Source organism: Lathamus discolor, chromosome 5, assembly GCF_037157495.1.
Source record: "Lathamus discolor isolate bLatDis1 chromosome 5, bLatDis1.hap1, whole genome shotgun sequence".
Lineage (NCBI taxonomy): Eukaryota > Metazoa > Chordata > Aves > Psittaciformes > Psittacidae > Lathamus > Lathamus discolor.
In genome coordinates, this window is record NC_088888.1 from 19,222,872 (window position 1) to 19,242,191 (window position 19,320).

The following is a 19,320-nucleotide window of genomic DNA, read 5'->3' on the forward strand; positions in this document are numbered from 1 at the left end:
CAGCAGCACAGCATGAGGGGGGGCACAAGGCCCTCCTTCCCCCAGCAGCCCACAGCCAGAGGGACAACGCCTGGACCCAAACAAAGAGAGCTAAAGACCAGAACAGTGCCTGCTGCCAAGTTCTGCAGGCATTGCGGCAAAGGGAAACTTGAGGGGAGAAGTCAAGGAAATTACACAGGTATTTGTGCAGGTATTTGACAGAAACTGCTCCCAAGCACAAGGGGCAGGACACGGGGAATCCTGCATGATGGGATTATGCAGGAGGTGTCTCCTAGCCCAGGAGAGTCAGCTGTGAAAGCAGCTTTAAAGGTCATTGAGGGATAATGAGGCAAGAGATGAACAGGAGGTGAATGGGGTCACAAGGGTGGGCTCTGTCCTGGGTGGGTTTGAGCAGGCAAGGCAAGCAGTGGTGGTCCGGGCCAGTGACGAAGCTGGCAGATCCATTCAGGTAAAAACCAGGACTTGCTCTGCCCTGGCACTGCAGGACTGCTTGCTCCTTGTCAGAGCACGCTGCTGCCTGCAGCTCTGCGCAGAGCTGTGAGCCCAGCAGGGACCCTTCCAGCCTGCGGGCAGGGGCATAGCTGCCTTTTGAGGCAGATTAAGTTGAGATTAAGATTTGAGAGGCAGATTTGAGTTGAGATTAAGATGGAGTGGCTGCTGTGGCTGGATTGGAGCCATAAAGGGCACCCCAAAGCCTCCTCTATGTCAGGGTGGGCAGAACAAACTGCCTGTGGTGGCTTCTCTCGGGTGGGGATGCCAACAGGACAGATCCGGCATGTCCTGGCCAGGACTTTCCTTGTGGGTGCAGCAGCAGGACCATGTTACAACTGGTTTTGAGTATGCTGGGTGCCCTTCCCACAGGCAAAGGATGCAGCTCCTGACCCTAGGTGCAACCTGCTCCCTGCCTAGCAAGGATTTACCCCCCTGGGGCAAGGTGGTGTGGGTTAGAAAGTAGGGTTAGAAAGCAGGCAGTCTGGGGAGCACGGAGGAGCCATGCACGAGGGGAGGAGGAGGAACCCACAGTTGGTGACATCCGTTGGGCTGCGGGCCATGCTGGGCTAAACCACACCAGGGCAATCTGTGCTGGGCCATGCCATGCCACACAAACCCATGCTGCTGTGGCCATGTCCGCTGGCTGGCGAGGGCACCACCCAGCATTGCCGCACCCTGAGTCACAGAGGGCATGCACGGGCATCCCCGCTGCGGGAGGCCCCAGGGCAATGGGACCTGCTGGGGTGGCCCCACTGGCACCCAGCAGCAAGGGGCAGCTGGTGGGGGGGTGCTGGCCCTGCCTGCTTGTGCTTGCAGGAGTGGGGTGGTGCCTCCCCAGGCAGCTGGGAAGGAGACCGCAGGACTCGGCAGACCTGGGGTGCGTCCATCCCTTGGCAGTCCTGGGTCCTTGATAACCTTAAAGGTCTTTCCCAACCTGGTTGATCCGATGAGAAGGAGCCACACAGCGGATGGCACCCACTAGAACCACCATGCTGAGCCCGGGCGCCAGAAGGTCAGCCAGCCGAGGTGCCAGCAGCATGGGGCAGTGCCGTGTCACCCCAAAACCCTTTCCTAGGGAAAGGTCTCTTCCCCTCCGAGCCCCGCTTTCCGGGTGCCCCGCGCCCTTAGCTCGGAGCAGAGGGAGCGCCCCAGCCCGGCGGCACCGCAGCTGGGAGGGGGCGCTGCCAGCCGGGACCGCACCAGCAGCCCCGATAAACCCCCTCCCGTCGCTGTGGGCTGCCGCGACGCCTTTAATTCCCCCTCCCACCGCCCTCGCTGCATCCGCACATCCTGCCCGCTGAAACCCCACCTTCCGCGGGGCTGAGCCGGGCCGCGCCGGGTTGGGCTGAGCCGAGCCGAGCTGGGCTGGGCGGTGGCGGCAGCAGCTTCCGTAAGTCACCCCCATCCCCACCCTTACCCGGGGTTAGCACCAGGGTGGGGGGGTTCTGTGGGCTTCTCCAGGCTTGCCGCTCTATCCCCACCATCCCCCTTCTGTCCGCGGGGACTTTTGCGTTAGATAATGCAGGCACAGAGAGCCGGAGGCTTCCTGATCGGGGCGGAGAGTAAAACGGGTACCGCAGCCACCCGCGATGCGATGCCAGCCCCGCATGTCATCGAGGGGATGCCTGTGGGAAAGGAGGGTCTTTGTCCTTCGGAGGAGTGGGGAGGGCCCGAGAGCTGTCTGCGCAAAGCGGGACCCTATGAGCGGCTGTGGCTCCTTGCCCCGAGCTGAGTATGCGGCAGGATGCGGTGTCAGGGCTCGGCCTGGCTGGTTTTAAGGAAGGGAGCTCCCTCTTCCTTCGATCTCTAAGAGCAGCTGGCGCTTAGAGACCTCTCTTGGACGAGAGGTTTGCAGAGATTTTTTGGCTGGACTTCAGCAGTGATGCTGCCCAGGGGTTCTCAGTATGGGCTATGGTACCACGAGGTCAGGGACCCTGCGGGGACCAGCGTGTCTTTCATTCGCACCCGGGAGGGATCAGAGGTGCCTGCACACAGAGGAAAGCATCATCCTGTGGTTGGATGGTGCCCGGTGTGGAGAACTGCCCCGCGGGCTTGGCTTGTCTCTGCATGCACTTGCCTCCACTGTGGAGGACCTGCAGTGCCCAGCAGCATCAGCCTGCGGAGGTGTCAGCAGCTGACCCTATTTCTTCAGGCCCCACGTGGTTCCTGTCCCGTATCGGGGTCTCAGATGTTTTCCCTCACTCTGCGCTTGCGTGACCTCCGTCTGCCATGAGCCCAACCTTCCCGAGAATTTAGAGCCACAGAGCTAAGAATAACTCGCATGCTGCCCGTGTGCAGGCAGCACAGAGCTCCCCATGGCCGCGGCCATGTCCGGCACTGGTAGGCAGCATGGGAGCGGGCGCAGGGGCTGTGGGGTGGGTGCTGGGGAAAGGAGCTGGAGGCTCCGTGTTTGGGATTCCTCCCCCCACGGTGCCCCTGGGCTCTGGGCAGAGGCCTGGACCAGAGGAGCCATCCCACCAGCCCTGCAGGCAGCGGGTGCCGCGCTGCTGGGAGAGGCTGCCAGGGTGCTGGCTGCAGAGCAGGAGTGGGAGGGAGGAGATGGTGGAAAAGGGCCATAAATCTGGAGCCATTGTCGGGGTAGAAGGGGTGGCTGCCCTGGAGAAAAATAGTGAGTTTAGAGCACCCCAGGGCAGGCGGAGTGAGGGAGAGGAGTGAGTGAGTGATTTTCCTCCTAAAAAGCTTCTCGCTATGGCAGCTGCTTGGGTTAGCAGCCAAGTTTATGCTTTTTGCACATGCTAAGAGCTTGCACTCCTTCCATTGTTGCCTGCCTTCCCTTAGCTATCACAGCACTGCGGGACAAGGAGAGCCACCTCTCCAGCGCCAGGCTGCAGCCTGCTCCCTAGGATGGGGCACTGGGAAGGCAGCAGGCCAGCACTGGTACCCCAGCCCAGGGCTCTGCACCGGTCACTGGTTATTTACCCGAGGACTGCTCGTCTGCTTTGTGTGGGGAAACCTCCGGCATATTCGGCACTGAGAGGGAGCTAAGATGGGGGGAGTGGGGCAGGGTAAGTGGCAAACACCAGCGGGCCCATGGTGGTGTCCCCTGCCCCATGGCCCTGCTGCAGGTGACTGCTTGCATGGACGGTTGAACCAGGCAGCACTGGAGCGACCGGCGCGGGGTGGGGTGGGGGCTCTGCCCTGCCCCGGTCTCTTGGTGCGGGGTGCCCTGCTGCGCCCCACATCTCTTCCCCGGTGCCTCCCGCAGGCTGCTCCGCTGGCTTGAGTCACCCTGCCCGTGTGTGCGCCGGCAAGGGCCGTCCCCTCCCGCCCCTTCCTTCCCTCGTCCTTCGCCGGCCCCATAGATAGAGCTGTGCCTGCGCCCGCCGGGCCCCTCCCTTCCCGGCCCTACTGACTCAGGGCTCAGGCAGGCGCGGCGGCTTTCGAGGGAGAGGAGCCCAGGGGCTGGGACGCGCTGCGGGGCGGCCGCTGACGCCCTCCCGGCTGCGACGGACGAGGAGGAGCCGGGATGAGGGAAGGTACCGGGAAGCGGCGCCGGGAGGCGGAAAGCGGCAGAGATTCCTCCGGGCGCGGCCCTTCCGTGTGCCAGGGGCAGCACGGGCCGGGGGAGCTGCGGTCTGGCCGCTGGTGCGCTGCCTCCTGCCAGCCGGCCCTCAAAGGGGCTCTGCTCCGCCGGTGTCCCCTAAGGAGAGCGGGGCTGCGGTGGCCGGGCTGGGGGCCGGGGCTCAGAACGGGGCTGTGCTGGGGTTGATCTGGGGGGTGCTCCTGGCACTGGAGCCACCCGGGGGATGTTCTGAGTGCCGGCTCTGCTCACTGCCCCAGGACGATGCTGGTGGAGAGGGTCCCTGCTGTGGGAGCGGTGGTGAATTGTGGGTCCAGCCGTGGATGTGAAACTGATGTCCCCAGGGGCTGCTTGGGCGGCGGGCCCTGCCTCAGCCCCACCGTGCCTTTTCATTGCAGGGAGCGGAGCTGAAGGTAGTGCTGCCGGTGCCCTGCCATGAATCCCTTTGGTGGGATGGCTGCCCGTCTGCAGAGAGACCGCCTGAAGGCCGAGGGCCTCGGCCAGCACAACAACGCCATCAAGTACCTCAACCAGGACTATGAGGCTCTCAAACAGGAGTGCATTGAGAGCGGCACCCTCTTTAGGGACCCGCAGTTCCCAGCTGGCCCTTCTGCCCTCGGATTCAAGGAGCTGGGGCCACACTCCAGCAAGACACGGGGGGTGGAGTGGAAGCGTCCGTCGGTAAGTGCCCGGCTTGGTTCTCCTGGGGCTGGGCTGGCATCCCTGCCCTGCAGCGTCTGCACTGATGTGGTTTGCCAGGCTGCAGCCTGGTGCTGGCCTGCTCCTCTCGGTGCTCAGTCCCTTCAGTGCTGCATAACCTGCTTTCCCAAGGGCCTAGAGCAATGCCCCATGAGTTTCTACTTGAAAAAGCATCATGGCTAGCAGGCCCTGCTTCCTCTGGGCAGCAGGCTGTGGGCTTTACAATGTGTGGGCTGTGGCATTGCTTCTAGGTGTTGTAGTACGGATGTGTCACCCTTGGTAACTGGGGCTTTTGAGGATGTATAACTTCTGGTGCCACGAGTGCAAGGAGAATGCCATTAGTCCATCTAGCTGTGTCCTCCTATGGCTATAGCAGCCTTACCCTGATGACCTTGCGGTTGCAGTCCCCAGGTAGAGGGCAGGTGGCGTGCATCTCTCAGGGACCGTATACCCTTCCTCCCGAGTCAGAGCTGCACTGGGTGGCAGTCTCCCAGAATCCCAGGCCCTGCCAAGATCCAGCATCTGACCCCCTTGTCTTCCTGCAGGAATTAGTGGATGACCCTCAGTTCATCGTTGGAGGTGCAACCCGGACAGACATCTGCCAAGGGGCTCTGGGTGAGTGCTGGAGCTCTGTCCCCAGATCTTGGTCTGGAGAGCAGTGGCTGGAGGAGAGGTTGAGAGTGGAGCAGTTTCACAGCACCTTTCCCCAGGCCCGTGCAGCACATTTTCGTGCCAGCCTCTGCACAACCATCCCTGTACCAAAGGTCCCTTCCCATTTAGTGCAGTGGAAAGGGGCACCTGTTGATGGGTTGATGTGTGCACAGCCTGACCACGCTGTGATCAGTGGAGATGTTGGGTGGATCCATGCCTGCCACATGCTGACAACAGTGCCAGGAGCTGCTCCAAAGAGCTCCTTGCTTTGGTGAATGGTGAGGGATGGCAGCTGGATGGCAGTAACAAACTGAGGTGAGGTTGTGCTGGTCATAACAAAGTGCTTGCAAAGGAATATGTGGCAGAAAGGAACTGAGAAGGGAGCTATAGAGTACAGGTGGTGATTAGTTATTTCTCCAGGGGTGTCTTCCAAGGCAGAGGCATTGAAACAAGGAGAGCAGTGTTAATGGGCTGGGTACGCTGTCAGCGCTGGCAACTGAAACCAGATCCGGGTACCACTAAGAGTGTCATCCTGGTCTGGATCAAGTTGGGTACCCAACTGGGAGCAGCACACACAGCACGCTGTTTTCAGGGCTGACCACATTTAACGCATCCACTAATTAGAACAAACTCGAGGTGGTAACTGGAGCACCTAACAGCCCAGAGCACTGTGGTGATGTTCAGTTGGTCATTAAAAAGTGTGGATTGCCGTTTTGTCAAGCCACAGCCCGGTACGGGTTTTCCAGGCTCAAGGCTAAGGAGTGACACGCTTCAAAGGCAAAGGAGAATGGGGAACCAAGGCAAGCAGTTTAAAGCGCAGTGCTGGCCTGGAGCAGCACTTGTGGTTAAGAGCACTTGGAAGGAAATGCCCAGAGGTGCGGCTCACAGTGTAATAAGCCAGGGAAACGGTGTTAAACACTCGCTGGACAGAATGTTTTCTTTATGCACAGTGTAATTCCACTGCAGAACTCGCTGTCTGTGATGTGCAGGGCAGTCAGGAATGAGCCCCAGGAGGGTCTAGATAAATGGCTGCAGGAGGGGGTTATTAGTGGCCTGGACACAGGCTCCTGGTCAGGGAGGATTGTTCCCTGTTGCTTGGCGCTAACACACCTCTCTGCAGCAGGCTGAGCAAGCCTGGCTCCCTGAGCTCTGTTTGGCTGCTGGACCCTCTCCATTCTCTCCATGTGCTTTTGGAGCTGGGGAGCCCCAAGTGTTTGCAAGGAGAGCACGCCACAGGCTCCTACACACCCACCACCTACCCCAGCTAGGGAGGTGGTGGGCGCTCACACCAGCTTCCTCTCCTCCCCCAGGTGACTGCTGGCTGCTGGCTGCCATCGGTTCCCTCACGCTCAACGAGGAGCTCCTGCACCGCGTGGTGCCCCATGGGCAGAGCTTCCAGGACGACTATGCCGGCATCTTCCACTTCCAGGTGCGCTGCGAGCTCCTGGCCCTCCATAGCTGGTTGGGTTCAGGGGTAGGACGGAGGGTGGTGGGTTGAGGGTAGGGACGAGCAAGTCGTGTGATGGTCCAAGCTCACCCCACTCTCTCCTGACCCCGCAGATCTGGCAGTTCGGTGAATGGGTGGACGTGGTGGTGGATGACCAGCTGCCAACCAAGGACGGGGAGCTCCTGTTTGTCCACTCGGCAGAGTGCACTGAGTTCTGGAGTGCTCTGCTGGAGAAGGCCTATGCCAAGTGGGTACCTTTGAGGCAGGCATATGGGGGACAGGGCACCTCACAGTGTGGGGTGGAGCGAGGGGGTCTCTTCTATGCCTGTCCCTGCTTGTGCTGGGTGCCAGGGGAGCAGCAGTGGCTGTGTCCTTGCCACCTCCGCCCTCCCTCTCGTGCAGGCTGAATGGCTGCTACGAGTCGCTCTCGGGGGGCAGCACCACCGAGGGCTTCGAGGACTTCACCGGCGGCGTGGCAGAGATGTATGACCTCAAACGGCCGCCACGCAACATGGGCCACATCATCCGCAAGGCGCTGGAGAGGGGCTCCCTGCTCGGCTGCTCCATCGACGTAAGTGGTGTGGTGGGATGGGCCAGGGGTTCTGCCCCAGCGATGGCCAAAGCAAGGGCTCACAGCCTGAGACTGTGTCAGCAGGGCTGGCCCTCACTCGGACACTGGGCAGGAGGCTACTTCTTTCCCCTCTTAGCAGAGCACCCTGTCAGAGCTGGCATGGGGCTGCAGCCCAGCTGCTGTGAACGGGCTTCTTTGGATGGAGCAGGAATGGCCATCTTGAGTGCAGGCTGTTGAACGAGGGCCTGCCTACAGCTCTGGCCATGTTGTGTCAATGTCTGCAAATTACCTGGAGCAGGGGTTTCCAGCTGCTCCCTCTCGTGCTTTCAGAGTTTGGGTGGCTCTCTGATGCATCTTCAGCATCCTCCAGCAGGGAAACTGTCTTTAAATTGTCCTCAGCCAGCAGCCTTTGAGCACAGGGAGCTGCTACCTGCTGCTTCTCTTGGCTACAGCAGTGCAAAGCAAGGAGGATTTTCCACATGGTGGAGGGAAAGGGTTAGGTGTTTTAATCATATTCACTTGAGTCTTGCACATTGTCCTCAGATCACAAGTGCCTTTGATATGGAAGCAGTGACCTTCAAGAAGCTGGTGAAGGGCCATGCCTATTCTGTCACAGCCTTCAGAGATGTGAGTTGGTTAGATGAGACTTTAATGGCAATAAAACAGCCTGGCCAGTGGTATGGGCTCAGCATCCCATATCTGATTGCTGTCAGGTGAACTACCGGGGCCAGCAGGAACAGCTCATCCGCATCAGGAACCCCTGGGGTCAGGTGGAGTGGACAGGAGCCTGGAGCGATGGGTGAGCTGGACAGCAGGGGCAGCAGGCCAGCGGCCACTGCACACACAGCATGGCACTGCAGGGGGAGGTTCAGTGTGCAGTGTTCCTCACATCAGAGCGGGGGGCAGTTGAGGGCCAGCTCTGAAGTGCTCTCAGTTCACCTTGAGTAGTTCTCATCTAATTGTCTCTCTCCTGCTATTGCAGCTCCTCCGAGTGGGACAACATTGACCCTGGTGACAGGGAAGAGCTGCAGCTGAAGATGGAGGATGGAGAGTTCTGGTGAGTGCTAATGCTGCTCTTTTACAACAGCCAGCCTGGAAAAGGAGCAGAGAAGCTGAGGAGAGGTCCTGAAATGCGTGACCTGTGTTTATGAGCTGGCTTTCCAGCGCTGGGGAACCTGCTAGCATTTTCTCATCTCATCTAGTTAATAATTTTCCTCTGTTTAAAGAAATTCAGCCCAACAAAATGCAAAGCATCTAGGAAGGGTAACCATCCCTTCTTCCCCAAACCCAGCAGTGCGCTTTAAATGAGCTACAACTGCTCAGGGTAAAAAAAGCTCTTGCTGTCACTTAATTCTGCCAACATCTTGGCTGGGCCCGGAGCTGCTTGCACTCCTCTTCCTAACGCAAGGAGTGCCCTGGCCTCAGCCCCTGCCTGCTCCCACAGGATGTCTTTCCGGGACTTCATGAGGGAGTTCTCCAGGCTGGAGATCTGCAACCTGACCCCTGATGCCCTCACCAAGGATGAGCTCAGCAGATGGCACACACAAGTGTTCGAGGGCACGTGGCGCCGGGGAAGCACTGCCGGGGGCTGCCGGAATCACCCAGGTACCTCTCTCCTCCACATCTCCATTCTCAGCAGTGTGACAGAGCCAGATGTTTCATCTGCACATCCTCTGCCTTCCAGCCACGTTCTGGATCAACCCCCAGTTTAAGATCAAGCTGCTGGAAGAGGATGACGACCCTGGGGATGACGAGGTGGCCTGCAGCTTCCTGGTGGCTCTAATGCAGAAGCATCGGCGGCGGGAGCGGCGAGTCGGCGGTGACATGCACACCATCGGCTTTGCTGTCTACGAGGTAAGCCCTGCCCGCCCCAGTGCTGCTTCCTGGAACTGGCTCATCCCTGCCAGTCCTGCCTCAACCTGGCACCCCAGTCCTCAAGGAAACCTTTCCCACCTGCTTTGCCACTCTGTGGGTTCGTGTGCCCTGTCCTGTGCTCCCTGCAGCTGTATGGGATGGGGGCAGGTACTGGGATTCTGACTGGCTTTTTGCCTCTTCTCTCTGCTCTGCAGGTTCCTGAGGAGGTACGTCCTGGGCTGCCAGAGCTACCCCTCCTGGATGGGAGTTCAAGAGTGGGCAGGAATGAGTTAACATAGTGCATGCACACATGTGCACCCAGTGACATGGTAGCTGTGCACCCAGTGAAGTGAGAGCTCCCACTGTGCTCTGCTAATGGGTGCTGGGCACCTCCCTGAGGGAGGACTGACTCCTGCTGGGATGGCTGCTGGGATGGGCAGGGTAGGAATGTGCTGCCTGATCAGGCTGGCTTTGGTCCCCCCACATTGCGGGGCTTTGGTCCCTAAGCACATTCATTCCTCAGGCCCGGGGCAGCCAGAACGTGCACTTGAAGAAGGATTTCTTCCTGCAAAACCAATCGCGGGCACGGTCTGAGACCTTCATCAACCTGCGGGAGGTGAGCAACCAGATCCGGCTGCCCCCCGGTGAGTACATCGTGGTGCCCTCCACCTTTGAGCCGCACAAGGAGGCCGACTTCGTCCTGCGAGTCTTCACCGAGAAGCAGTCGGACACGGAGTGAGTCTCTGCCTGGCCTGGGGACACCCTGTGTCTGTGGGCGACGGGGCAGTTCCCCACCGCAGGCAGGCTGCTGGCTGCTCATCACTTTGTTTTCCTCCTTTCTGCCCACAGGGAGCTGGATGAGGAGATCTCAGCAGATCTGGCAGACGAAGTAGGAGCCACTACTTTGGTTTTGTTTGGTGCTGATGCTCTGGGGCTTGGGAGGGGGAGCTGAAGGCTGCAGGTGGCTGCTTGGGCATGGGATGTCACTGGGGCTGGAGAGAGGCTGGCAGGGTCAAGGTGATGGGGATACGGGAAGTAACAAGGATGAGAAGAAGAGCTTCCCTTCCAGTTCAGGTTTGCTGAGCCTGGGAGGCAGGGCAGAACCCAGGTTTGACCACTAACCAATTTTTTCTGGCCTGCATCAACCCAGGAGGAAATAACTGAGGATGACATAGAGGATGGCTTCAAGAACATGTTCCAGCAGCTGGCAGGGGAGGTGGGTACAGCTGTGCTGAGCTCTGGGAGACCCTGGAATGGGGAAGGGGACAGGATGGGACACCTGGCTGTGAGCTCCAGCCCACTTCATGCTTGCCTCAGTTCCATCCTACAGACAATTCCATCTCTGCTGCTGCTCAGCCCATCTTCCCCCAGGGGTGGTGAAGGGGCATCCAGCTGTGGCCCAAATTCTCCTGGGCATGCAGGAAATGCAGTAGTACCCTAATGTTTTGTGGTTGAGGCAGAGACGTTTAGGCAGGAGAGGGAGGAATGACTGCAAGTGGGGTGGAGAGCAGGGAAGGGGTGCTGCTAACTCTGCTCCTGCTGCAGGACATGGAAATCAGTGTCTTCGAGCTCCGCACTATTCTGAACAGAGTCCTCGCTAGACGTAAGCGCTGCCCTCCCTGCCCCTCGCTCCCTGCCGCCTGCTCAGCAGGTTGGGTTCTCATGCATGTACTCCACCTCCTTCTTCCTCCTCAGACAAAGATCTGAAGACGGACGGGTTCAGCCTGGACTCCTGCCGCAACATGGTCAACCTGATGGATGTATCGTCTTGGTGCTGTGAGCAGGGGCCAGCTTCCCTGGTGCTCAGCCTGCTGGCAAGACTTGTCAGGAGCTGGGGCTTGGCTCTCTGGCTATGCCGAGGCTGTTCAGCCAGAGGAGGGAGGGAGGAATCCTTGTGGCTTCAGGGCCACCTGCTTTACATCCCTGGGCTTTAGCAGCCCTTTGTGGCAAGGGCCATCAGTTCCCTGTTGCTTTGGGCCCTGGCTCTGCCACCAGAAGCCCAGCCCAGCCCCACTCTTGCCTTCAGCCTTCCCCTCCAGGACAAAGCTCCCTCTGCTTCCCCTCCTCATAGGCTCCCCAGCCTGATGTGCTGTGGTGCCACCCAGCCTTCATGGCACTCCCTGAAGGGAATAAGGGCTGATGGGCTGCTATCTCCTTAAACTATTCTGCCCAGCTGGTTGAGGATGAGCGGTATAAAGCAACACGAGCCATGGTCTTTATTCATGCCCGCAAAAGGACACAGAGCTGAGGGATCAGGTAGAGGAGCACCTCCAAGCTCTTCTCCAGCCTGGCCCTGCAGCATCCCATTTCACTGCAGGCCAGCCCAGTTTTCCCAAGGACACCACAGCAGTGTGCTTCCTACAGCAGCAGCACAGCTGCTCCCAGGGAGTGGATGGCAGATAGCTTAAGCGTTGTACTATCCCTGCTGGGCTGCAAGCTCTGATCTTGCTAATGTGGCAGGACAGAGAAGGGAACCTGGGAGGGAAAACTGGGCAGAGCGAGTGTGGCCAGGTTTCTCTTGCCTTATCGGGCTTGGATCTCATAGCTTTGCCTTTACACCACCCCCTTTGCTGGCTGCTTTCTCCTTGACCTGCTGCTCCCCAGAAAGATGGCAGCGCCCGCCTTGGGCTGGTGGAGTTCCAGATCCTGTGGAACAAGATCCGGAGCTGGCTGGTGAGGAGGAGCGGCAGGCATGGCACACTGCGCGGGGGCAGCAGGGTGGGGGGAGAGCCAGGCTGCACAGCCATGGCTCTGTGGTGCTTTTGCAGACAATCTTCCGGCAGCACGACCTGGATAAGTCCGGCACCATGAGCTCCTACGAGATGCGCATGGCTCTAGAGTCAGCTGGTAAGTCTGGAGAAGGATGCTAACGGGGCTCCTGCTGTCAGCACAGCCCCAAGTAGCTGGAGAAGAGTGTAACCAACCTATACTGCATGCTTCAAGCCAACCTGTCGTGGCAGTGAGATGTGGTCCATGACTACACTGGGCTCCCTCCATCCCCCCTGTGCCAAGTGCTGGGACCTCAGAGTTAGGCATGCACATAAGGTGGTCCCAACCTCTGTCCTCCTGTGAGCCGCAGGGTCCCATCCTGGCAAAGCAGAGGCCCAGGCTGGATCAGTGATCATAGTCATATGGCTCCAGGGGGAGCATTCTCTTCCTGCTGAGGCTGGACATGGTGTCCTTCATTGGGTTGGTTGATGGCCCCTTTGGGTAACGTGGGCTGCCATAGTTACACCCTCCTCTCCTGCCTCCCTGGCACATTGACTGCTCTCTGCCTTGCAGGTTTCAAGCTGAACAACAAGCTGCATCAGGTGGTGGTGGCCCGCTATGCAGATGACGACATGGGAGTGGACTTCGACAACTTTGTCTGCTGCCTCGTGAAGCTGGAGGCCATGTTCAGTGAGTGTGGCTCTGGGGCAGGACAGGCAGGCACACAGGGACGTGTTGATCACCTTGCTCTTGTGCACCTGTAGGGTTTTTCCAGAGCATGGATACTGAAGGCACTGGCACAGCCGTCATGAACCTCACTGAGGTGAGAACTCAGTTATGTGGGAGGTAGGGTGGGAGACAAGGAAATCAGGCACCAGGGTGAATGGGGCACATGGAGTGGGGTGGTAGAAAGCCCTCCGGCTCCTTGGGTACAGAAAGAGACCATAAAAGATCGATATGAGAAAACAGGATTGCTGCAGGCTACACATTTCTCATCCCTTCTTCCTCTCCTTCCCAGTGGCTGCTCCTGACGATGTGCGGTTAGGAACCACGACGGATACTCTACCACTGGGACACCCCAGCACCCAGGCCCTCTCCAAGTGCCTCCCTTTGGATCTGTGGACACAGGATACTCTTCCCTCCTTGCTCCATCCCACGCTGAGACACCAGCCCTGCCTCTTGACAAGCCTCATGCCACCCTCTTCATGGACCAGGGGTCAAGGCAGGCAGGGGATGCCCTTCTCCTTTTCTGAGCTGGGCTTCTTTCCACTCCCGCTCCCCTCTCCCCAGCCCAGAACAGGAGGAGGGCACGCAGCACGGGGTACCTGTGCATCCCCGCACTGAGGAGTGAAGGAGTGGGCTGGGGGACATCTGCAGAGCAGGGAGAAGCAGGAGCTGCAGAGGAAAAGGGGGGATAGGACTCTTATCGCTTGCTCTATGCTGCCCTGTCCCCACTAGCACATGTTGCCGTCTGTGCGCCCATGCCTGGGAGCATCAGCAGGTACTGCCTTGCTCAGTCAGAGGCAGTAGGTTCCCAGTGAGCTGCACTGGCTTTCTGCGAGGAGGAAGGGCCATACTCCTTGGTACCCTTGCACTGCACTCACCACTAACCATGACCAAAGCATAGAGCCCAGTGGCTCCTTCTGTGTGGCCTTCAACACATCCCTCCCACCTCCATGCCCATGACTTTGGCCCCATTGCTGGGTCAAGCCCTCCAACTTAAGCACTGAATGTCTGTGGGCTCCCGCACTGCATGACCATGCATGACCTCTGTAGTGCAGCAGAAGCCCCTCTCTTCCGCATGGACACAGCAATGCCACCACCATCATACTGGCTTGGCCTCCCCTCCTATCCCTGGGAGCTCCTGGGACATCCCTGCCCCTGCTCATGGTCCCCAGCAGGACAGGGGGGCCAGAACCCCAGCGGCAATGCCTTCCCCCAGAGAGGAGGAGTTGGTGGTTTGAAGGGGGTGTTCTCCTGCACACATTTCTTCGTGCTTCCCTTCACCATCCCATGCAGTTACACCCTCCTCTTCCCTTGGGCTCCTCTGACTTGTGCAGATGGACCCCAGCGCCAACATTCTTGCACTTGTCTGTGTTCCTCCATTACCCTCCCCTTCTCCTGGGTTAACAGGGTGGCTCCAGCTTGGCAGTGGGCAATGGCCAGTCCTTTACAGGCAGGCAGTTAGCTTCCCCCCAGCCCCCAGTCATGGCTGGAGGATGCTCCTGCAGCAATAACCACTGCTGCCCGCCCAGCAGCTCTGCTTCCTCATCCCGCTCACTGTGTGCTCCAGGAATAAACGTATCTGTTGGACATGTGGCCCTGGGCACTGACTTGGGGGTCGTGTTCTCCCTCTGCTCACTGGGGCCTGGGTTTCAGGGAATGAGGTGCAGAGCCAAGCCCAGGACACACATCTCGCCCAGCCTGGGGCACGGATGGAGGAGCACCACAAGGTGCAGGTCTTGCCTTGGGAATGAGGGTTCTATATCCCCCGGGATTTTATAACTCGCCTTTTCCTGTGCAAGGGAATCTTAATACTGACACATAGGGGAAGCACCGCGTAAGAAAGGCATAAGGAAGCACTGCTCTTCAAAGTGAGAGCAAGCATTATACTGTTGGCAGGGCTGATTGGTTATCCCAGGGACTTTTCAAGCGGAGGAAAAGCCAGTGCTTGCTCCCCAGTGTCAGCGGCAGCAAGGGTGCATCTGCTCTTAAAGAAAGGGGAGGAAATGTCTTGGGGAGGTTGTGTATGGGGAAGAGGTCTGCTTGGATAGCATGGATTTAACCATGGAGTGGATGGGAGTTGGGGGCAGCCTGGAGCTCTGGACCCTAAAAAGTGACCACACAAGGTACATGACCCTTGATAAGGGCTGTGGGAGGTTGGTGTTTTTCCCCTGATTCTTCTGAGATTACAGCTGGAGGCAAAAGCCTTCCACCAAAATGACAGTGGAGGGCTGAGTGATGCAGCTTTCCACTGCATTGCAAAGAGCAGGACCTGCTGTCAGCGTGCACATCCTGCCCCTTGCTGACACCCCAGAAGGGCATCGCAGCCCACATGGCCCTAGGGGGACTCAGCATTTGGAAAAGGAGTGCCCCTTGTGCCCCTCATTTCCCCCAACATCTCAGTATCCCTTATGTGGGTGCTGTCTGTGCCAGCCCAGCTCCCTGGGACCAGTATCCCCGCAGTGGGACAGCACCCAGCTCTGGGACAAGCCAACCTGACTCAGAGCATGGAGGCAAACTGAGGTGTGACGGCAGAAAGGAGCATTCCGTCTGCTGCCCTCTCCTCCTGGGGCTAGATGGAGGGGGGCTACTTGCACTGGGCTACTTGTAAGCTGCGCTGCCCCCCATAGGGTGGGGGTACCTTGCGGCTTGCCAGTCCAGAGGCCCTGCTCCTGCATTCAACCCAAAAGCCATTGCAAAACAAGGGCTCAGGTGGGGTTGGGACACAGGAGCAAGCATGCAGAGCTGCTGCTGCTGTCCCAGCTGCAGGGCCTTGTCACACACACACACAAGCCTAATTGTAGGGTAGGGCGACAGCCTGGCTTTGGGATGACAGGTGCCCCCATAGCCTTACCAGAAGCCCCCTCCTTCCCTCCCTCCCTCCGGGGCCAGCTGGCACATCCCCTCCCTCGCCACCCAGCAGCTGGCAGACCAGTACTGGCAGGGGGGCCCCAGCTAATGCCACCAGGAGTAGCCTGGATCATCCCCCTTTTCTCTTGGGACAAGGAGGAGGCCCAGCAGAGTCCTTAAATGCCAGTGTAAGGTGAGGAACAAGGGGGGCTGGGGGCCACATGTGGGCAAAACTGCTGTTAGCTTTGGGTTTGTCATGTGATGGGTGCTCCCACCTTTTCCACACCTACCCCACGGGCAGGAGTGCACCAGGTGGGCAGTAGGACCCATGGGTGCACAGCACCCCTGCTCCTGCTCCCCAGCACCCCATGCCCTGTGCTCCTGCCTCCTGCATCCAGAGCAGTCTGCCCGTGCTGGGGTCCCCCCACACCCCAGCTGCTCATGTCCATCCTGCATGCACAGGATGGGGGGAAGGACCACAGCCCGACCCCACCTGGCCCCACCAGCTGCCCTGGCAGCCGGGCTCTGATCCCATCTGCGCTGCCCCGGACCCGTGGCTGCAGGAATGTCATTCCCGTGGGCACAAAGGGCCTTTGTGCGAGTGGAGCAGGCTGGCGGGGGGCCATGGCGCAGCCCAGCATCCCGAGCTGGGGCTGGGAGAGCTGCAGCCGGAGGCAAGTGTGTGGGAAGCAGCTGCCACCAGCCTTGCGTGGCCTCACGGCTCCTGGCCAGGCTCAGCAGTGTCGCTGATGCTTCCAGGGAGGAAAACCCCCTCCCATCCTCTTCATCTCTCTGGCTCCATCAGCAGAGAGATGGGAGCATCCTGCAGCCACCAGCACAGGGAGCTGCACCAACGCTGAGATCTGGCACCTCCTTGGCATGCCTTGTCACCCATGCCATGGGACACCCAGGGCTCAGCCGCCCCATGAGGGGAGTGGGAGGAATGGGGGCATGGAGTGGGGGCAGAGAGCACCAGCAGCAGCTGCTGGATTCGGCCTTTTTCAACAGCTGCCATCCCAGTGCCAGCAACAGGGAATGTGCCTGGGCCAGGGTGTTCCAGGGCCTGTCCACGGTGCCTTAAGCAAACTATTTATAGTGCTCATGTCCCACCCCAGCAGGAATGGCCCATATTCCTCCTGTGCGGTGCCAAGCACCACTGGTGTCCCCACCAACATTCCTTTGAGTCCCTGTTGGAAGGATGAGGTCTTCTCAAAGAAAAGACTGTTGGCCAGCTCTCCTCTTCCTCCCATGCTATTCTGTGAGCTCCCAGTGCAACGCCAGAGGAAGATTTGCAGCAGATGTTGCACACCTTGTGAAGAGATGCCCAAGGACCATACCCTGCTTCCCAGCACCCCTGCTCCCTGCTAAATCCTCTGGAGCCTTCACCATGCAGCAGTTGCTTTAAGGACTGGTAGGTGCTAATGGTTGTCCTGTCCCCTGTGGCATGAGGGTCTTGCTGTCCCATGAAGCAGAGATGCTGTCCTGGCAGCAGGCTGACCAGCAGGTCCTGGGACCCTGGGCCTGCCTTGCACTGCCTGGGGCATCTCCTGCCCCTTGTTCACTGATGTCCAGCTGCTAACTGACCACCTGAGAGAAATAAGCGCTAAAAGGGTACATGGTCCTTGTTTGGGCTCAGGAAGTGGATCCCTGCCCTCCCTGGCAATTGATATGATACAGAAAATGGGTGCCTGAAAGGGGAGGCCTCAATACGTATCCAGCAAAAAAATATCTGGCCACCTGGTGAGGGATTTTGAGCGCCTTGGTGAAGAGGGATGACGGATAGACAAGAAAAAGGGTTGAGAGTCAGAGCAGTGACTGCAGGAGCAGAAAGTCCTCCATGGATCAGAGAGGTTAAAGCAAAGGTCTATATGCCTTGGTTTAGGAAACACACAGGTACAGGACTCCAGTGCCTTAAACCTTGTGTTTGGAAGTAGATACTGGCAGAATCTTGGTTTCTTTCAAGGTTGCATTCTCTTTCCAGCTCTTTGCCTGACTCACCAGAGGCACAGGATAAAGTCCCTTTGCTTCCCTGGGCTGTGCTTTTGCTCAACTGTGAAAGGACGCTAAACCCCCTGACCCTCCAGATAGGGAAAGCAGCTCAGCAATGTCTCTGCATTTTTGGCAGAGACCAAGATCTGCCTCTTTATGAGACCCAAGAGCCTGGCAAACAAGCCCTGCCCCACTTTCTGCCCGGTGCTGGGATGTTGCAAACATCTGGCTTTCACAGCAGGGTAACCCCTCCTGCAGTTACCTGCGCTCACTCCCTGGGAAGGAACAGGTTTCTGCAGAAGCCGCACACTGAAGCCCCTTTGTTCCCAAGGGATTTGCCATCCCCTCCCTTGTGTATCTCTGCCACATAATGCTCAGATGCAGTGTCCCCAGGAACGTGCTGCAACACTTCTGCTGCTACACCTCTCACCTGCCTGGCACCTTCCTTTCCCTGTGGGACTGGAGGACAGGATTCCCCTGGCAGGCATGGTAGGATGGGCAGTTCCCTGGGCTCAGCAGGGCTCTTCCTAGGAATAAGTAAGGCTCCACTCTCCTCCATCACTGCGGTCACTATCACTGACCAGGGACACTTCACTTTTGATCCCAGTATGTGCCCAGCAGGCTCAGAGGCAAGGCACTGCACAGGCCCTCTGCATAGGGAGGGATAGTACTGCTGGGGAAATTGAGGCATTGAGTGAGGCAGAGACTTCCCTGGGATCAGACACAGCGAACCCAGGAGTCTCCAGAGCAGGCCTAACACTGCACCCGCTGCCTCCCCGGTAAAAGGGGAGAAGCTCCCTCCCAGGGAGGTGTAAACCCAGACACAGCTGCACCAAAGCTTTGGCTCCTGCTACCTTCACCCTTTCCCCATAACACCGCCGGCACGGGGCTGGCAGCAGCGCACAGCAGAGCAGCGTGCTGGAGCCAGAGCCCTCCGACCATGGCAGATCCAGCGCTCGAGAGCTTGCAGGAGGCCAGTCCCAGGGGGCTGACGTCAGGCACGGTCCTTGCAGCTCCTGGGCCTGGAGCTGAGCCCCTGGGGAGCTGTTTCTAGTTTCGGCACACGATGTCTCTGTGCTGAGGCACAGCCGGCCTGCTTTCCTCATCCGCGGCTGGCTCCTTGAGAAGAATCCACAAGGCTGGGAAAGGTCACCCTGGCTGAACTAACAGCCCTTGGATGGGACTCCCCGGGCAAGGGACAGCTTGCATCAGGCAGGCTGGGAGATGGAGCAGTAGCTTTTAGTCCCTTGTATCTGTTCATTTGCCTAAATTCTGCTTGAGTGGGAGCCAAGAATAGGGCTTTGGCAGGGCTTTTGAAGAGAACAACAAGGGGAGGAAATGAAGCCAGACAGCCACCAGGAACAAAACAAAGGTTAGGGGCAGGAGGGAAGCGGAAGGGCACAGAAACAAGCCTGCAAGACCTTCCTGCCTGCACCTTGGCTAGCTTGCACTTTCCTGGCCTGCAGGACCTTGGCTGCTTGCCCCAGGCTAGCTCAGCCTGGGAGCACAGCTGGAAAGCATGGGACATTGGTTACCAGCCTGCTCTGGAGCCAGATCCCAGCTCTTCCCCAGGGTAGTGCCCATCTGCTCCTCAGCACTTCATGCCCTGGGCCACCTCTTGCCCTGCAGTCCAACTGCTCTGCATTCCTGGCCCTGGTGGGAGCAGGGTGGCAATCGCTGGTGCTGGCAGAGAATGACAGGCATATTTTGGATCTGGCTGCTTGCTCAGGGCTTCGGCGAAGCTTGTAGTGAAACAGGACCCCCCCCTGCCAGCCCACATTTCTGTGGTAGGCA

At 58.8% G+C, this 19,320-nt stretch overlaps 1 protein-coding gene across 1 annotated transcript; it reads left to right on the forward strand.

The window, feature by feature from the left end:
• Positions 1-1,777: 1,777 nt before the first annotated feature.
• On the forward strand, positions 1,778-14,277 carry CAPN11 (calpain 11). The gene is made up of 22 exons (XM_065679980.1): positions 1,778-1,882; positions 4,432-4,714; positions 5,278-5,347; positions 6,694-6,812; positions 6,944-7,077; positions 7,233-7,401; positions 7,945-8,028; positions 8,115-8,200; positions 8,384-8,458; positions 8,846-9,006; positions 9,086-9,255; positions 9,471-9,482; positions 9,779-9,990; positions 10,105-10,144; positions 10,406-10,471; positions 10,801-10,858; positions 10,951-11,015; positions 11,860-11,928; positions 12,024-12,102; positions 12,538-12,654; positions 12,729-12,787; positions 12,983-14,277. Exons 2-22 carry the CDS (start codon positions 4,469-4,471, stop codon positions 13,007-13,009), a joined length of 2,118 nt encoding a protein of 705 aa, XP_065536052.1. The 5' UTR covers positions 1,778-1,882; positions 4,432-4,468; the 3' UTR covers positions 13,010-14,277.
• Positions 14,278-19,320: the final 5,043 nt, after the last annotated feature.